The sequence below is a fragment of the Podarcis filfolensis genome, assembly GCF_964270895.1.
Source record: "Podarcis filfolensis genome assembly, chromosome: 12".
In the NCBI taxonomy this organism is placed as follows: Eukaryota; Metazoa; Chordata; class Lepidosauria; order Squamata; family Lacertidae; genus Podarcis; species Podarcis filfolensis.
The window spans coordinates 22033699-22054435 of NC_139614.1; the positions used below are offsets into that span (position 1 = coordinate 22033699).

The following is a 20737-nucleotide window of genomic DNA, read 5'->3' on the forward strand; positions in this document are numbered from 1 at the left end:
AATTTTCACAGATGTGCTCTTGAGGACAGTCTCCACCTCTGCCAGTTCCCTCAGAGATTCTCTTTTCACCTCAGAAAACTCCTCTCTCCACAGGACTTAAAGGAATTCCTGAGGAGCAGGTGCTGGGGGGGTGGCAAGTTGACTCTGAAGGGGTTACATCCACACCATGCATCTCAACAACATTGTTTTCCTCAAATAATCGCGGGAACTGTAGTTTGTTAAGGGTGCTGTGAATTGTACTTTTGTGAGGGGGGTGACATACAATTCCCAGAATTCTTTGGGGGAAGCCACGGCCGTTAAAGTGGAATAAATGCGCTTTAAATGTCTGGTGTGAAGTGTGCACTGAAATGTCCACCTAGAAGCAGCTTTCGACATTCTCAGTGGTCTGATTCCACCCCCCTAGTTCAATGTTAGACCCAAGGAAGAAAGAACTAGAGCTCTTTGCAAACAAATGTTGACATTGGGAAGATGGAAAAGCTGGGGCAGCCATGAGCTTAAATGCCTTGTTTCCTTTAGCCCCATTTGGGTATTCCTTCACACCTTTAAGAACTGTACAGAGGGGGAGAGCAGGGCCAGTCACCCACTACTGCATCCTGCTATAATTGTTATGTACTGAAGTTCTCATCCTGGGCCAGCAGGGGGATACTGTAGATAGTTATGCAAATAAGGGATCGAAAGTGACGTTCAGTGATTGGATAGTTTTAGAAAGTTGTTACATTAATGTTGTACTGCAGCTCTATATAAGCAGGCTGACTGAACCCTTCAGTTCAGTTCTGTCCTGGCCTGTGAATAAACAAGAGCTGTTTGAAGAATCACTGTGTCGTCTGATATGTTCACCCACAACTTAACACTAATAATAATAATAATAATAATAATAATAATAATAATAATAATAATTTATTATTTATACCCCGCCCATCTGGCTGGGTTACCCCAGCCACTCTGGGCGACTTCCAACAAAACACTAAAATACAATAACCTATTAAACATTAAAAGCTTCTCTAAACAGGGCTGCCTTCAGATGTCTTCTAAAAGTTTGGTAGTTATTTTTCTCTTTGACATCTGGTGGGAGGGCATTCCACAGGGTGGGTGCCACTACTGAGAAGGCCCTCTTCCCTGTAACTTGGCTTCTCGCAGCGAGGGAACCGCCAGAAGGCCCTCAGCGTTGGACCTCACCCACCATGCTTTGGGAGGGGGGTTATATATTGAGGGAGTGCCTGCTGTATACAAGTAGCATCCCTTGTAAGAAGAGCCCTACCAAAGAGCCAAAGGCTCATCTTGTCCACCTAGCTCTTCTTTATCTCCACTACAATGGATACACAAAACTCCCCCTGAACTCCTTCTGATTACTCCAAGTTGCACAATGAAACTGTCATAGAATCATAGAACTGTACAGTTGGAAGGGACCGCAAGGATCATCTAGTCCAACTTCATGCAATGCAGGAACTTGCAGTTGTCCTGCATGAGGATTGAACCTGCAACCTTGGCGTTATCAGCACCATGATCTAACCAGCTGAGCTCTCCAGAATCAGCCAGTCTATAAGCTTAAGCTTAAGATTTCTTAACTGAGTTATACAGTCAGACCTTGGGTTGCGAATGCTGCGGGTTGTGTGTTTTTGGGTTACGGACCATGCTGAACCCGGAAGTACCGGAACGGGTTATTTTTGGGTTTTGGCGCTTTGCGCATGCGCAAAAGTGCCAAATCGCATCTTCACAGATGCGGCGCTGCGGGTTGCGAACGCTGCGGGTTGTGAACGTGCCTCCCGCACGGATCACGTTCGCAACCCGAGGTTCCACTGTAATCTAACTGTACCACTGAGGGCTAGGGAGGTGGGAGGATGGGGAATATGGGATGTTCTTTTTTTGTTATTACGTCTTACTTACTGTTTTCATTTTTAGCTTTGTAAAATTATAAAAGCCAATAAAAATATATGTTTTTTTAAATAAAAAGAACCTCTGCTTCTCATACAAAAAATGGGGAAAGGCAATTAGAGACAGCTGTAACATAAGAAGACCCCTTCTGGATGAGAACAAAGTTTGGTATCCTGTTTTCCACAGTGATCAACCAGATTTCTATGGGTAGACCAGTCCTCTCTTACTGACCTTTTGCAGCAATTGGTACCAGAGGCATGTTGCTTTCTCTAATCTTGAAGGTTTTATTTAGCCACAATGACTATCAACCGTAAAAAGCCTTATCCTCCACAAATTTTGCCTAATTCCCTTTCAATGTTCTCCAAGTTGCTGGCCATCACCTGATTTTGCATAACTTAACCACACTCTGTGTTGCAGAAGAAGCACTTTCTTTCATCTGTTCTGACTCTCCCATCCTTTTGCTCCATTAGATAACTCCAGGTTCTAGTATTATGAAAGAGGAAGAAAAATGTCTCCCTATCTGCTTTCTCCACATCACACATACTTTTGTAAACCTATGTCATGTCCCTGCCCTTCCTCAGCTTTTCCCCACATGGTGCAAATTATATATATTGCTCAATTGCACATAGTTTGTTTCTGAATTTTTGTTTGTTTGATAACATAGCTGCAAAGGTTGGAAAATTAGAAAGTGGAGAAAACAGCACAATTTCCCATATTTATGTCTCTTGGAGGATGAAGCATGTATAGCAAAGGTACATTAGTGCAAAAAAACAAAACAAAAACATGGGAAATGGTTCAGGCTTCTTCAACACTGTACCAGTTTGTGCTGTCAAAGAACAAAACACTGGAAGAAACAACACACAACTAAGCATCACAGGGCAGGAGCAACACTTTTGACTCACCACAGAACTCCTCAAACAGGACTGTGCCTATTTAATTTATCACACACTCAGTTGGGAAAATGTGAATTGGCTGTGGTTTGCCTTTTGCATCTTGAGAACATAACTAAACAACGAAATGAACATTTACCATCCAAGGTGTGACAGCATTGTGGGCCAGCACCCCTCATTGTGATCCAGCACTGAGTCCTGAACATTGGGGCTAATCTGTCTCGCCTGCTGGAACCTCAAATCCAAGCCTGCCTGTGCAATTGACCAATAGCAGGCAGGCTGGAAGGTGGGCCTTTCCCAAGGGGCGGGCCTAATGGAGCAGAAGGCTTCCCTTGGGTCCACTCCTGGGGAATAAAAAGCAGCCCATCCTGGCCTTGGCGCCCAGTTATTCACCAGATCTCCCACTCTCCCTCCCTTTGTATATTGGTTTTCTTGTTTGTCCTTGACCTTGCTATGGACCTCGTTGGCTGCCATCTTCAAAGCCAAGCAGGATTTTTTTTTCCATCTGACCAATTGGCTTGTTGTCTGGCAGTTTTGCCTACCTCATAGCAACCATTACAACTTGGCAGTTCAGGTAAGCCTTGGTTGGAAGGGAGGTTTAGCCTCTGTCTGCGCCTCCGAGGGAAACAGTATCCTGTTAAAGGGATCCAAGAGGAATTGCTTCCATCCTGATGCCCAGCTGGGAGCTAGGAACAAATCACTCCTCAAGACAGCGATCTCTCAGGGGCATTCCTTTTTGACATAGGTCATAGGATGGCCCTGCTCTCAGGTGGACCCAGGTGCTTCCAGAAGTCAATGGTTATACCCAATGCCTATGCCAAGCTTCTGGCACCCGTAATCAGTAAAGTTGTAGCCTTATTTGACCCAAATTCTAATGTGTCTTGTCTGCTTATTCCTGGTAGATGGGGCAATGGGGTGGGGTGGGGAGCCTTGGCACGAAACTAATGTTTATCCTTATCCACATCAGAATTGACAACCGATTGTTTTTCCTATCTTCTTACCTGATAACATGTTATCTGTTTTCAGTGAAGGAAACTTCAAAGTCATTTCATGTTTGTGCCTGTGAATCATCAGGTGATCCTCTGTTGGAAAACGCTGCCAAGCAAACACAAAAGGAAGGAAAGATTTCGTTTCTGAATATAGGTCTGGCAAAGGACATTATTTTTGTTCTTAAGGTAACTGGTTCAGGCATTACGACAACATGGTAAGGATGTGGGAAGGGGTGGACGCCAATGATGCAATGAGTAAAATTAATCTTTACCCATCATTTAAGAGAACCTATTTTCTATAAGGATAAAGGCACACACAAATGTATTTCTCTAGTGGTGGTTGCTTTGGTGGTTAGTGGATATTTTGGTTCTCCCTCCCCTTTCTCTATACTTTTCAAGGTGTGCTTAGACAATAGTCTATAGATATCATCATAAATATTAATAGTTATATTTCAGTGTTGGTATCAAAGCAGCCAAAATGCCACCATCAATGAACATAAAACCCATGGGAATGCCAACGTTTGCCATAATAATTATAAGGCCATAGAGAATCCTAAGGGGAAGGAAAAGCCCCAAACAGCTCAATTAATATTAGAATGCAGATTATTTTGGGAAACCAGATTATGACTCCACACTGTAAAATGTTGTTTCAGGAACCACTTGTTATTACTGCGCAAGATGTCTCCAAAGGGCTGGAGTTATTTTATTTTATTTTTCTTATTTATTAAAAGGTTTGCTCTGCTTTTCATTTCATCTGGGTCTCAAAGCAGTTTACAGAGAATAAAAACATATGCAAAATGTAAAGCATATATTCACTGGACTAGTGACAGCTGTATAGCTTAGCTACATAATTGTGTTACGTGGCTTTATTTATTTATTATTTCTATCTTGCCCTTCCTCCCACAGGATCTTTGGGGTGGTGGTAAAAGGTAAAGGGGCCCCTGACCATTAGGTCCAGTCGCGGACAACTCTGGGGTTGCGGCGCACATCTCACTTTATTGGCCAAGGGAGCCGGCATACAGCTTCTGGGTCACGTGGCCAGCATGTCTAAGCCGCTTCTGGCAAACCACAGCAGCACACGGAAACACCATTTACCTTCCCGCTGGAGCGGTACTTATTTTATCTACTTGCACTTTGACGTGCTTTTGAACTGCTAGGTTGGCAGGAGCAGGGACCGAGTAACAGGAGCTCACCCCGTCGCAGGGATTCGAACCGCCAACCTTCTGATTGGCAAGCTCTAGGCTCTGTGGTTTAACCCACAGCGCCACAGGATCTTTGGGGTCGTGCTGCAGGATCCTAAATATAGTTTCTATCAGTGGTTCCCAATTAGCTAAGTGCCGCGGACCTCCTGTTTTTCAAAAGCCAAGCAATGGCTTTTGAAAATGTTGGAATCTCTGTGGCAGTTTTGGTTAGGTGAATGGTGTCACCATGCCCTCCAACATGTCCCAGCACAAAACCAGGATGCGTGTCTTCTGGGCTGTACTCCTGCATGAGCATGGTCCCCCAAAATGACATGCCCTGGACAGTTGATGGGTATGTGCCATGGACTCCCTGGGTGGGTTAGGCGGACCCCCTGAGGCCCGCAGGCCACCAATTGGGAACCACTAGTATATACAATAACAGCAACATCTAAAACAAAATATCCAAGCAATATCAAACAGCCTTTAAAAATCCGTAATAAATGTATAAAAGACCAGATACATGTTCATACACCAGAAGAAGTTATGCTACAACTATAGACTTGGTTTGTATTCCTAGCCATTCAACTCACCTGTGAGCAGCCTGGGGCACTGCAGACAAAAGGCCTCTCCTGTTCCAAATTCATCTTTGATTCCTCATGAATCTACATGTTAAAAGGAAAGGAGGGAAAGGGAACCCCTAAACTTCAGAAAACATAGAAAGTATAGTTACCTGGCCCCCCGTAAAAAAACATCAACAACACACAGAAACTTTACCACCCACCCTTAACTTCTAAAATCAAACTTCCTAGTGTCTTTCAGACCCTTCCAGAGCATATTTGTGCACTTAAAACGAAGACAGAATTATCCTGTCAGAGGAAGTTTCTATATGGAGAAAAATTATTCTCAGTGTTATTATTAGATAATACTACCAATGCTATTCAGAAATATCACAAATTAAATACTGTATACCTTTTTACCTTTGCCTCTTCTAGTGATTATCACTTCAAACATAATGCTTAAGAGCCTTTTCTAAGACTCTGAAGTGATTATCTTGAGCACTGATTAAGTATTAAGAAGATAAGATTAAATATTATTTATTGATGTATTTATTAAACTTATATTCTGCACCTTCCTCCAAATGAGCCCAGGATGGCGATCATCAAACAATACAATGAAAACCTCTAAAAACAGTTCTAAAGAAACAGCTGCTATAAAACAGTTTAAAAACAACCTTCTAAAAAGAAAATTTAAAACTCCTAAAATCAGTTAGGTATTCCCTAACTAATAATCAAATGTATGAGTAAACAGGAATCTTTTTAAATTTCTCCTAAAAGGAAATGGAAGCACTTCACAAGGGAGGGCACTGCAAAAGTTGGGGACCACCACCAAGAAGGCCTAGCTATGGGTCACCACCAACCACCAACTGAGCCTCCTTTGCTGATCATAGGGCTGAAGATGGTTGATATTGGGGAAAGCACTCTTTTAGATTTGATCCATTCCAATATAGGATTGGGTCCACAGGCACTTCCTCTATAACAGATCGAACCTGTGCTGTCCAAATAATGAGTTTAAGGAAATAACCTCTGAAGGTATACAAGAACCATTTTGCAAGAACAAACGAAGCATATATAATCCATCTGTTGTCCTTTGCATTAATTTATTGAAAATAACGTTCCATCATTCTGCCCCCACATTGTGGATGAGGGGAGAAAACAGACTTTACACAACCTGACAACCGAGCCACTGCATCCATCTCTTTTTCTTATAATGTGACTTCAGAACAGGAAGAAGGGGGAAGAGCTAAAAGAATAATTTGAAATTATTCCCCCCCCCATGGCAACATTAAGAATATACTATATATTTTGGAATGTTGAGCAGGAGCATTTTGGCACCTTTCCTGTTTAATTTTTATATTAATGACATGGTTAAAGAACTGGAGGGCCTACAGTTTGCCCCTGTCACAATTCTCGACCAAAAACTCTCAGTATTATTGTATGCTGATGACTTAGTACTTGTATCTAGAACCCAGGTGGGCCCGAGACGGCTGCTTGCAAAATTAAGTTCTTTGGGGGGGGTTTACATAAGCTTCAATTGGTTATATAATGGGAAACCAATAACCTAAATTGCAAATATATGGATCCTTGTTGGAGAAACAGTATTGACCATGTCACTCCGTGGAAAAACTCACTTCAGTTCTGGAACATTCCTTGTGGCAAATTGCAAGTTGCTTTCCATTGCTTTGCTACCTTCATCCATAAAATAGCAACTCATGCTTATTAAGTTTAGAACTTCCAATGAACTCGTTAGCAACAAATTACATCCATTTCGTCTACTGTATATCTCTTGAGTCATTCTGATTCAATTTTACAGGGATATTTGTTAGTTTAAAAATCTGGAGATTCTGTCACATTATTGTCCCATTTTTGGGGACTGGCATTCTTGGTTGATATAGCAAATCTCTCACACACCGAGAAGCTGGTGAAAGTGTGGGAAAAAATGGGACACATGCTCATGTTTCATTGGCTTTTACCAATCAATGATTTGAGGAGGATATTTCCAGTAGACTCATGGAATCATAGAATTGCAGATTTGGAAAGGACGCCTCAAGATTCATCTAGTCCAATGCTCTGCAACACAGTGTACTACATCCTAATGCTTGCAGATTGCAAGCTGTGTTTACTAGGGTGGCTATAATATTGTTTCCTTACACTGATAAACACATATGTCAACTGAAACAAACTGAGTCACAAGAAGCCTAAAGAGAATGCTGAAATAAAGCAGGAGCAGGTGGTAGGTCAGCCTAAAAATCTCACTTGGCTTCTTTTGCTGCAGTGAGTTCTTTCCAGGTTAGCAGGACAAGCCGGCCCTTGAGCAAACTACAGTGTCACCTTGGTTCTCAAACTTCATCCGTTCCGGAAGTCCGTTCCAAAACCAAAGCATTCCAAAACCAAGGCGTGCTTTCCCATAGAAAGTAATGCAAAACAGGTTAATCTGTTCCAGACTTTAAAAAACAACCCATAAAACAGCAATTTAACATGAATTTTACTATCCAACAAGACCTTTGATCCATACAATGAAAGCAATAATCAATGTACTGTACTATAAAATAAATAAAGACAGTCCAATTATTAGTTTTTATTACCTGCACTGATGATACTCATTGTTTAGATGGGGGGCTTTTATCCATTTCCGCAGTCACACAACCAATTAATCAGTAGCTGAACTGGGTTCCACACAGTCCCAAAAACAAATTGACCAAAAAAATCTCAAAAACAAAAACGCAAAATAAATAGCAAAAACAAAAGCGCCAAACTTAATCCATTCCGGAAGTCCGTTTGACTTCCAAAATGTTTGAAAACCAAGGCGCAGCTTCTGAGTGGTGCAGGTGCCCCGGAAATAATAGCCGACAACCGTATCGGACGTTCGGTTTCTGAAAATTGTTCGAACACTTACTTCTGGGTTTTCAGCATTTGAGAACTAAGGTGTTTGAGAACCAAGGCGTTTGAGAACCAAGGTGCCACTGTATAGTGGTTTCTTTCTGAAATAAACTAATGTCATGCTTGCTTGCTTGCTTATATTACATTAGACAACTCTAATATGGATATGCATCAAGACGCCATAGAAATCTCTTACTTACAGGAATTACCGGTAATATTTCCAAAAATACCCTTTTTCATTTCGTGTTAATAAATCTTAAAAACGCTTCATATTAGTGAAAGGCTTTGAGAAACTTACACTTTACATTTATTAGAAGAAGGTACCACACTGTCCTGCTCACATTCTTCAACTCTGGGTCAAGAGGCAAACTTCAAGCGAAGAGTCTGTTGCTATTTCAACACAGGCCTTTATTGCTCTGCTGGTGCTATCTAAATAAGAGGGAAAAGCTGGTGAGAAAATTTTATGGCAACCCACAAACAATTGTCTTGGATCAAAAGAACTATACGCAGCAGGGCAGTATTCTGTTCAAATATTACATAGAAATTAGAGGGAGAAATAAGGTGGGTCACAGCTCTCCTTATCTTTCTTCCATTATAAAGTGGGATTTCCTTAGTCTTTCTTTTTCCTCAGTGGAAGCCGACAACCAAACATATCTTAATCTGAATAAAACTACAGGATTATCTATGAATGTGGGACTAAATTTTCTGTAACATGTGAAACAGGCTCGGCCGCAATATTCTGGAGCTTTAGCAGTTTTAACACAAGAAGCAATTTTTCAACGAAATTACGGAGACATTTTTATAAAAGAAGTTAAGGCAATATATACTGAACAATCAGCAAAGTTGCCATAAAGTAATGTCCTGGCTGAGAACTGCAAAATAACCAAAGGAACGAGACGAGGTTGTCCACTGTCACCTTTATTGTTTATAATAGTTTTAGAAGTTTTGGTGAAAAGAATAAGATGTAATCAAGAAATTAAAGGAATAGGGGTGGGACAGAGAAAATATAAATTAAAAGCTTTCGCAGATGTTGTGGTGATATCTGTAGAAGAACCAACAGAGTCACTCCCGAAAGCACCAGAAGAGATAAAAAAATCCAGAGAAATAGCAGGTCTTAAAATGAATAAAGATAAAAACAAACTCCTGGTAAACAAAATTCCTGGTAGGGAAAATGGGGACCTTCCAGGATCAAAACAGAAGCCATGATGGCTTTCGTAATTCCAGAAATGTCCCTGGGAAATCAGGACACTTGGAGGGTATGATAGCAGCAACTGCATCTGAAGTGCTGCTCACAGGTCAACAGTTTGGGGTACTAAGAAATCAAAGGCTGGCCTTGGAGAATCACCCAAGACAGACCTTTGTACAAAGCAGAACTTTTGCAGCTAGTGCAGCAGTAAGTAGAATTAACTTTCCCTCCTCAACCCGCCTCAACATAGATGTTCCTGCTGCTCAGGAACATGAGGCGAAGTAAAGCTTGCTGGTACAGATGCTACAGGAAGACCAAAGGAACAGGTCATGGTGGAAGACCAGCTTGCATAACAGGAAAACAGGGTGGAATTCAGACTTTGCAGAGGGAGCACTTTGCAAACATTTTCATCCCTTGTGAAATTAGCTGACCCTTTCAGGATTCTTTGTGTCAGATCTCATTAAAAAGAATTCAGCACAGGACTATACAAAAGAGACAGCAGAGTTCAAAGATCAAGTACAGATAGGGTTGAGACCGTGCAGAATGATAATATCTCCACAAACCCTTAGTCCGCAGAAAGGATATCCCACTGAACTTAAGTAAGTGAAATTAGGGTTGTTGAGCTTTTTTCTTTTTATTTTTCCCCCAAAGTTGTTGAGCTAAAAAAGGAGGTTTTGAGCTATTTTTAATTAAAGTCACCCAAATCTACACTACTGACATGGGCCATACGCCAGGGTTTCCCCAGACATTTCAGCAATTTCCACCTGGACACTGTTTGCAAGGACTGAATGCTGGCTGCATCCACGAAATTTCGGACATATGGTATATAGTAAAATATATGGGAACTGACATCTTAATTTCAGAATCGAAACAATTGTACTTGTAATCATTATATACCAGTTTCTGAAAGTATTAGCGTAGTTGTGCAAGTGAAAAGAAGCTTAGGATTTAATGTAGATGTTAACAACATCTTTCAAAATTCATTGCCCTGTAGTGACCAAGGAAAGCACGGTATTGGCAGCCTACATATGCTAGGAAGCCCACTGCATTGTTGAAGCCTGACACACCGATGAAATATCACTCACTCAGCACGAGGCAGAAAGATACATGGCATTCAGACTGAAAGAGTGTGGATAAAGATTGGCTGAAGACAGAACTGTGTTCACGCCAATATTGTTCAATGTGTATTCTCTAATGGGTAATTCGCATAGCTATAGAGAGGGAGTACATTCTGACTTTTCCATAATCTTCACAAACTGCTTGTGTGACTGTGATAAGCTGCATATATATATATACATACCGTATTTTCCGCTCTATAAGGCACACTTTTCCCCTCCTAAGAAGTAAGGGGAAATGTGTGTGCGTCTTATGGAGCGAATGCAGGCTGCGCAGCTATCCCAGAAGCCAGAACCGCAAGAAGGATCGCTGCGCAGCGCTCCCTTTAGCTGTTCTATCTTCTGGCTTAGCCATGCGAAGCCTCTTCAGGGCAGTGGGAGCCTTCATCCCGCTGCCCTGAAGAGGCTTCGTGCGGCTATCCCAGAAGCTAGAACAGCAAGAGGGAAAGTTGTGCAGCACTCCCTCTTGCTGTTCTAGCTTCTGGCTTAGTCCCTCAGTTCCTTTCCCCACCTCCCGGAAAAGCCCCCAAGAGCCACGTGGAGCGTGTGTGCGGCTCTTGGGGGCTTTTCCCCGAGGAGGGAGAAGGGCAGCCTGTCAGTGATTCCCCTTCTCCCTCCTTGGGGAAAAGCCTGCAAGCGCCGCACACACACTCCACGCAGCTTGTGAAAGGGAGCGCTGAGCAGAGCCTGGAATGCATACAGGCTCTGCTCAGCACTCCCTTTAAAGAATATTTTTTTTCTTGCATTCCCCCTCTAAAAAATAGGTGCGTCTTATGGAGCGAAAAATACGGTACATATCATACATAGGCAACTCCTGCAGCCAAGCTGGTGTAAAACGTATTGCTCTCCTTTCCTTTGGACCACATCAGCAAGACTGAGATGTGGCAAGTCTTGTTGTCTGGGCAGCCCAGGACCTCCATACACAATGCCCAAGCTTGCACCCCAGAGAGGTCACTTCCGTGCTGCTAAGGCAGCAAAAACAACGCAGGAGGCAGCACTTATGAGTTACTGGTCTCTACAGCCACAGCAGGCACTGTGATTCTCCAGCAGTTGAACTTCACCCCCAGAGGCACACTCCGTTGTCTCTCAAGATGCCAATGATACATAATAGGGAGAAGGGACTTCTTCGCATGTATTGGAAATAAAACCCAAATACTGTTGTAATATTCTTGTGTAAATTAATCCGCCGTCACCACTACCCCCATCTCAAAACATGTGTTTAAAATTGAACGAGAGAGATTACAATGTCCAGGTACATCTTCAGTGCAATGTCCAGGTACATCTTCAGTGGTACTGCCAAGTTTGAAGGAACCCTGAGCAAGATGCCCTCGGGCAGGAAGGAGGGATGTTGCCATGACTACTCAAACCCTTCCCTCCTACATGCCACCCTAACTCTTACCTGTGGCACTGTCTTACCTGCTCTAGCACCCATAACCTGCCATTTACCTGCACTAGCACCCGTAATCTGCCAGCATGGCCATTCTGTATCCAACCCATGTTCCTCATACATCAAAATCAACTTAGTCACAACCCCTCTTCAATGCCTTCCTGTCTATACACCAAGGCAGCCCACTCATAAACCACCTCAAGCTCTTCCCACATTTCAAACTCAGAAACAAGGCCAATGTGGGGCAGGTGCTGGTAAACAGCCTCTCTCACTGTCTTAGATTCCAAGCAAATATTTTCCTGGAGGGAGATGCAGAGGCTGCTTACTTGACAAATGATGTGAAAGGAGAGCAGGGCCACAAGTATCTCCACCTCAGCCCAACATGGGCACAGCCTCACTGTCAATCTGTCACGGGGTTAGTGAATATACATTGCAAAGCATGGTCCCTAACACAGCCAGGAGCAAATTACAGACATATTTAAGTAACCTGAAGTTTGGGGGGGGGGTTTGGCCCTTCAGATTTTCCACAGGTTTGGAAACACCTCCAGAGAACAAAAAAAGAATTCAGAAATACAGCACGTTAAACAACAAGCCCACTCCTCAAATGACCACTCCTCAAATATTTCACTGCTCACTTTGTATCTTACCCTTGTGGGTATATCAGATTAGCACAACGTTGTCTTTGCACAACTGCTGGAAAGGAATGGCGTGAAATCACTGGACCCTATTCTCCTTTCAGTCTCCTCATAAAAAACAAATAACTAAATAAAATATCTGCAAAAATTTGTACGGCTTAACTCGTAAGAATATCACGCAGGCTTGTTTCCTGTTCCAATGTTATTCTTGAAGTGGGTTGCAGTCAGAATCTGATTTTCATCGAGCTATTATTATTTGCAGCTGTGCGACCTTCTTAACCCTGTTTCAAAAGTGACATTTCAGCCTTCAGCTCCATCCTGACTGAATGTTGCAGAGTTTTCAACCTTGTGATTAACCCTTAAGAAAGGGACAGAGTAATTGTCGTACATCCACCCAGTCTAGGTCAGAGGCTCAGCCCTGAAAACTATTCACTATGGGCATATTTGTTTTCTATGGAGAAATAATACGTATTTTTTAATTTAAAAAAAAAGCTTCAATGGAATGTAAAATCCACATGGATTCATGAGAAACATGAAAAAGAGAGGAGAGGACTCTAGTTCGCTGCATGCTGGTCTCTCTTAGAAAGTCCACATGCCAGACATTGGTTCTTCATGCTTGACTTGGGACAACTTCCAGTGTTACGGGACAGACAAGTTTCTGTTTGTCTACACTACAGCATGCTTCACAGAACACTCTAAACCATGAAGGAGGGAGATGCATGCCAGCGTTGATGTTTATCATGCATCTTCAGTCACGCACCAGCTCCTCACTATACATTATTAAGTGTTTGATGAAAGAAACAAGCAGTGAACAAATGGGAACTTGCCTTGCCTGTGAATCTTGAAGTATCCCATAGCATTTAGCCCAAGTTCCTGTGGGCATTATTCCCAACTCCCCTCGAGTTTTGTTTCCCCCCATTCCTAGAAGTTAGCATTCTGTGGGCACTGGTTGCACTCAGTCTTCTCTGGGTTCTTTGTGGGGAAATGTTTCTACAGATTCGTTCCGTACTGCTGCAAACTTCAGAGTTGCACTCAATCTGCGGACAGCTCTCTCTTGTGTGGCTGTCATTTGCCAGTGCTATTTTTCGAGAAAAAGAGGTGCCGGAACTCACCATGAAATTCCCCTCATTGTCTTAGAATGGCAATGGTGCCCACCTGGGAGGTGCTGGAACTGAATTCTGGTGAGTTCTGGTTGGGGGAAAAAGCCCTGTCTGTTGCTATTTTGCCTGCGTACGTCACAGAGGATGGAGAATTGAACTGGAATCTCGAATTGACTGAGGTGGCTAGTGAAGACATGCACCCAGTTCAGACCAAACAGCGTGGTTTCTTGTTTTGAGCACACAAGCCTTACATTTACATACTCCCACACTTGAACACAAGTGGGGAAAGGTTTTAAACTTCCACTCCTAGTCTACACACACACACACACACACACACACACACACACACAAGTTTCCCATTTTAAGCAAACTCAGTTTGATATCCTAGTTTGATATCTATGCTGGCTTGCTACCTAAATGTGGTTCGTACAAACTACAAACTCCCATATTAATCAGAAACAGGAAACTGATGTTTAAGGGGCCAAAAACAGGACAAGAAGCTTTAAATCGCCGCCCTGTGCGCATGAAGGCAAGTGCAGAGGCCTGAGGCTCACACTGACTTGTTTGTAACAACACATCTTGCATCCTTGCATGCTGGTCATCACTGTCAACCTCTGCAATTTGCCCAGCTTGATACAAAGGAATGACCCGCAAACTAACATTTTCTAGCTTCTACACTGGATACATGAGATCGGGATTTTTACTTTTCCAGTTATGCTATAGGAAGAAAGCAAATGCACCTTCTTCTTAAGCACTGAGATGGAAGACATTACCAAAATGAAACTGCATTAAATTTAGTTATATTCATCATGCACACACAGTCGTCCAGTATATTGAGCTTTTTTCTTATTTGTAATCTACTATGTCCTACAGTAGACTTCAGCCCACACATATATCTGCTACCTTCATGGTCTATTTCATGCATCTGATGTAGGGTACTGCCTACACAAACTCGTGCCACAATAAACCAGTTAGTCTCTCAAATGCCATAATGATCATCTTGGTTGATTTATTTTCTGGGGGCAGTAAATCCATTAGCATGGCTAGTTTTCTGGAATTACTCTAAAAACAGCATCATTCAAAACATGGTGAAGGAAGAGTTAATGGCAAACTTTGTTACCAGTTTCTCCCTGCCTGAGTAAACCCTCCCACCAATTTTCAGGATCATTGGAATGAAATGGAGTATGATGTTTTTCCTTCTGTCCAGCTGAAGTGCTTGTTTTAAAAACAGCTAGCATCAAGCTTTCCACATATGTACACATACAGGATTCATTATTACACTTGTGGCTGTTTGTGCTGCTATGGTAAAGGATCTGTCACCCATATTTTCCTGGATTAAAATATTTCCAAATGGGTCTGGATGCTAGGAAGAATTCCACATGTGTGGCTTTCTAAACAGGCCTTAGCATGATCGATGGCTGGAACCTCAAATCTCAGTGGTGCTTTCAGTGTAGTGTTATGCAATTATATGTAAATGCTGACTGCATACAGAAATACAATCGTACTGGAATCTTATTTATTTATTAAAAGGAAGGGTCCTCTATCAATCTATATAAATCAAAATGTCAAAAATTGTAGCAATCATCTGAGTTCTCCAGAATTCTTCATCAGGGAAAAATATGTTACAGAAAGTAGGGACCGGGGCAACAAGGAAAGCACATACACACAAAATTTACGCTGCTGTTGTAGCCACAAGTTCAACTTGTACACTCAGTTCCAAGATGAAGGTTGCGGAATGTCCCTCCAAGATGGAGGTTGCGGAATAAGTCCCTCCCATGTGACCTCCAAGGGATCATAGATTGTAGGATAAGGAGAGGGACAAGTATTCAAAGAATGGGAGTACCAAAACAACTTGCTATAGGCTTTCTTTTAGTAAATATAGGTATAAAAACAGAAAACAGTACTGAACCTTGAATGGAGAAAGTATCTGAAACAGATTTTTTTTTAAGGACAGAACAGAGATCAAATATTATGTTAGATACAGATCCCAATTTCCCTCATGGACTTACCCTGGTGAAGTTTTACGTCCATCTTCCAAATCCAATCATCACCTTTTGGATGCAAGAAGGGAATTTCCCCTAGTGTAGCTCATGGCATTCGTGAATTGAAAATTCCCATAGAGTGGAGAAATACAATTCATGGCTCAGAAGCCAGTTACATATCTCCAAACATTTGAGCTGAGAAAGACATTAACGGGGTGTACCAGGGTCACAGGGCAGGCCTTTGGGTGAGAAGTCAAGGCAGCCACTCCACAGAATGAAGAGGAGGCTCCCCCAAAGTATCTACCCGCTCCAGAAGACTGCAAAACCCAGAGCCTAAAACTACCTTAAACTGTGCCATCTACATGTTGTAAGTTAGAACCTAGAGAGCCCAAAATATAAAAAGGACAAGAACAGGGATTGGAGTACTGTAAACTGGCAACGCAAGAATGTGAAGTAGCAGGAGATATTGTGGAGTGGGGTGGGGAGAGAGAAGACTGGAGAAATATGAAAAGTGGTAAAGGAATATGACTCCCATGGCCATGCGATGATTTTAGTAAATGACACTTACGTGCAGTCCAGTAGGCTGAATTGGGTGCTCCTCCACCAGCCTTAGCCTGTCCTCACCTACCTACCTCTTTACTTGCAACCAATTCAGTGGGTCATTAGGAGAACCTCACTGAGCTACAGTTTTCAGAGTGGCTTAACAATTTATCCCTCTTCACTGGAAACACTGGAAATAGTAGCTCTGTGAGGAGAATAGGTAAAGGTAAAGGTACCCCTGACCATTAGGTCCAGTCGCAGACGACTCTGGGGTTGCGGCGCTCATCTCGCTCTATAGGCCGAGGGAGCCGGCATACAGCTTCCAGGTCATGTGGCCAGCATGACTAAGCCGCTTCTGGCGAACCAGAGCAGCGCACGGAAATGCCGTTTACCTTCCCGCCGGAGTGGTACCTATTTATCTACTTGCACTTTGACGCGCTTTCAAACTGCTAGGTTGACAGGAGCAGGGACCAAGCAACGGGAGCTCACCCCGTTGCAGGGATTCGAACCACCGACCTTCTGATCGGCAAGTCCTAGGCTCTGTGGTTTAACCCACAGCGCCACCCGCTTCCCTCTAAAGTGGTATTACAGGCCTTTAAATGTATGGTGTGAATGTGGCCCACCTTAGGCGATATGGATTCCATGGGTCAGTCAGTCCGTCAGTCAGTCAGTCAGGACTGTTTGGGCACAATAGTTCTAAAGGGCTATGGAATTATGCTCCTAGTGTAATGCATTTGATGCCTACTGAAACATTTCTGAGATAAATAAATTTATGTATATGTTGCCTTGAGTCCCATCTGGGGACAAGGTGGGGTATAAATAAATATATAATAATAAATAATAATAAATAATTTAAAAGTGTACAAAGGCCAGGCAAGCCAATGCCTGCTCCAGTGAGAGCTCTTAGCAACATCTGGTAAATACACAACACTTGAGACGCTTTCTCGGATGCTTGCAGATGGGGTCCTGTCAAAGGGCTGCCCTCTCATTTTTATTCATGGGCTCATCGCATGTGGCGTTGTGACTTACAAGCAACAACTTTCGTTGCTGAACACCAAGCAACCGTTCCTGTTGTTGTTATTTGTCTACAGTTCATTAAGAGGTTTCCCTCCAAAAATAATATTGACAGAGGGTTTTTTTAAGAGAGAGAGAGACTGTACTGTAATTCCAGTATGCTAATTGCTTTAGTTTACAGTACACCAGGAGATAAAAGAATGGGCCTACCTTGAGCGTAAATAAATAGCTGGCGTTCTGAAGAGAAAGAGGGGGAAACATGAAAGGCATCCTGGGGAAAACAACAACACAAGCCTGTTCAGCTGACTTTCATACCAAGAACAGATGTAAGGTTCTTTTTCCCCCTCTCAATGCAAACTTTGAAAAACATTTCCAGGCACCTTTTGCCTCCTGGTTCATCTTAAGATATTTCTGAAGTTTCTAAAACCAACAAGGAACATACAGCGCTATATTGCAATGTGAGTATATCTATACCAGCTTAAAACACAAGATCAGCCTAAATCTCTCAGCCTAAATGAGAATTCCTGGGGACAAATGAGAACTGATGGGGAATGCTGGTCATTTATAACTCACCAGGTAACCTTTATGTATTCTTTTGCTCCTAATCAAACATAGTCATAAAAGACCCCACCCTCTGAAAAAACAGCAACTACTGGTAATTACAGAATTTACAGTATTACACACACACAAAAATTAATTACAGGAACCAGTATTTATATGATCCATTTTATTTGGGAGGTTAGTACAGTATTATAAAATGTGGATCTAGACACCAGCAAGTGGATTTCTGCTCATAAAATGTGGCTTTCCAATCTGCTCCTTCCCACTATAGTTGCTTCCTTGCCCCATCCCTTCTCCCACTGCTCCTGAGGCTGAATGATTCTCTAGAATGGTGAAGGGTGTGGCAGTTGCCTACCTACATGGCCCCAGGGCTGGTGTCAGAACATGGCATTTTCCAGCAGCTCAATGAAGACTGTCACTTACATTCTTCACAGTGCCCTGGACCAATACTATAGCAGGGCTTGCACTGGAGCACTGGAAGAAATTTAAATCCCAAGTCATCTGGTGCTTAGAGTTCTAATGTTGCTGTCCACTGTCTGATAAGCCTCCACATCAGGGCTCATGGTGTGTGTGTGTGTGTGTGTGTGTGTGTGTGTGTGAGAGAGAGAGAGAGAGAGAGAGAGAGAGAGAGAGAGAGAATGTTATAATCATAATAATTTATTATTTATACCCTGCTCATTTGACTGGGTTTACCCAGCCACTCTGGGCAGCTCCCAACAAAATATTAAAAACACAATAAAACATCAAACATTAAAAACTTCCCTAAATAAGGCTACCTTCAGATGTCTTCTAAAAGTCAGGTAGTTGTTTATTTCCTTGATATCTGATGGGAGGGCATTCCACAGAGCGGGTGCCACTACTGAGAAGGTCCTCTGCCTGGTTCCCTGTCACCTCACTTCTCACAGTGAGGGAACCGCCAGAAGGTCCTTGGAGCCCATTGTCCGGGCTGAACGATGGGAGTGGAGATGCTCCTTCAGGTATACTGACTGGGGGGCGGGTTCACCAGATGACACTGTGCCAAACCTGATAATGAAACCTCCTGGACTGTACAACTCTATCCAAAGACCTTCCTCAACCATAATGCTCATTGCACATCCTCACATAGACCCAGTTTTTTGCATCAGTCCACATAAAGTATCTGAAAGGGTCAGAAACATCTCCTAATGTTTACACCTTTAGGAGTTTCGTCCATGAACTCAGCAATTCCATGTACATGTAAACCTGCCCTGAGACAGTCAGAATCCTGTTCTGATTGGATTGTTGTTCCACCTTTTCTCTTGGGAACTGCCCCATAAATATAACATGCTTTTGGAAATAGCTTATCTCTTACTTCTATGGCTGGGGACAAGAGTAGCTAGTGTGGTGCCTCCTGATGTTGTGGACTACAGTTCTCATTATCCCAGACATTGACCGTGCTGGCAAAGGCTGATGGGAGTTTGTTCCAAAATATCTGGAAGTACATTGGTCCCCTTCAGCCCAGGGAACTCTGACCTCTTCCACAAACAGAACCCAGGCTTAGTTCAGGAAAGGATGACTTAACTGTCAGGGGTCCTTTACCTTTACTAAGCTTCACAAATTGTTTTCATCAGCATTAAAGCAAAATATGGCACATACTATCAGCTTAGAGATGCAAATTTAAGCAAATAAAGCAAAATATGGCACATACTATCAGCTTAGAGATGCAAATTTAAGCAAATACAAAATGTGATCGGGTAAATATAGATGATAGATAGATAGATAGATAGATGATAGATAGATAGATAGATAGATAGATAGATAGATAACTGATAGATGTTTTGCAGTGCTTTTCTTTTTAGAAATAGAGGTGCCACAACTCACCATGAACTCACCCTTGTTCACTTTGAATGGCAATGACACCCACCTGAAAGGTGCTGAACTCTGGGCTTGGGAAAAAACCCTGATATTTTGTCATATTAAATAGTTAAAATGTTCATAAATATTAATTTTAAAATGACTTGGTTCTGAAGGCACAAGGTAAGATGGCCATGGACATTTCCTCTCAGATTGCTGTATAAACATACTACTATTAGTGGCTGGTAATGGGTCAAGTTGGTGTTGAAAGGTGTAGAACTGTTACATTTTTATGTCCTTATAGTTTCACATCAAGTTGACCAAGGAATTACTTTTGTGTGAGCATTTCTCGTTATTATCTTCATATGGTAGCTAAAAGAGGTGACTAGTTGCTTGGTATTTGGATAGCTTTGGGGGTGGGGCAGCAGAGATAGAATATGACTAGACAAGCATTTGTGAAATAAAAAATATTCAAAGTATGTCTCACACTTTCTTTCTTGTGCCTTATTTTGTTTTCGCATGTCTATCATTTTTTTATATATCATGGTTAGGGTTCTCAGAAGCTGGAAGTCATCTCACAAATCTAGAGCTGGTCAAGCGTAATCTTCTTAACTTTTATGTTCCCAGACTGAGGAGACTTTCCGTACATAGAACCTGGCAAGCAAATAATGTCTCAGGGACCTTAACTGCATGTCCTGCTGAGGTAGAGCATTTCATAGGTGCTTCATAAAGCAATGTAGCCCAAGGCTCAGTCTGGGGAAGCTGCTTCACAGGCCACACCCAAGGAAGACAACAATGAATGTGTTGTGCTGGTAACAAGAGGTGGGAGAAAATAAGGCACAAGCCAAAGGAGCAGGAATGTACCTTGAAAGGAACAGGAAAGGAGACGAAAGAGAGGAAGGAGGCTAGAGAACCTTGTAATGTGGAGTGAGTTACTGTGGCACAGACTGGAAGGTGCACGCATACAACTCCATTTGTACTACCCCCCCCCAAATGTAGTTTTACTCAATCTGGAATTGAAATAAATAAATAAAAA

The 20737-nt window shown here is 42.4% G+C and overlaps 1 protein-coding gene across 8 annotated transcripts in view; it reads right to left on the minus strand.

The window, feature by feature from the left end:
- Positions 1-20737, minus strand: part of CREB5 (cAMP responsive element binding protein 5) — a 264799-nt gene that overhangs the window by 196847 nt on the left and 47215 nt on the right. For 3 of the 8 annotated variants that reach the window (XM_083578731.1, XM_083578729.1, XM_083578735.1), the window contains exons 2-4: positions 8668-8798; positions 5523-5594; positions 3764-3857 (exon numbers count right to left, since the gene is read on the minus strand). In XM_083578731.1, coding sequence (XP_083434857.1) covers positions 3764-3857; positions 5523-5576 — 148 coding nt within the window. In that variant the 5' untranslated portion in view covers positions 5577-5594; positions 8668-8798. Of the gene's footprint in view, positions 1-3763; positions 3858-5522; positions 5595-8667; positions 8799-17538; positions 17600-20737 lie in introns of those variants that run through there. The other 5 variants (XM_083578730.1, XM_083578734.1, XM_083578732.1 and 2 more) reach the window with 5 other exon arrangements.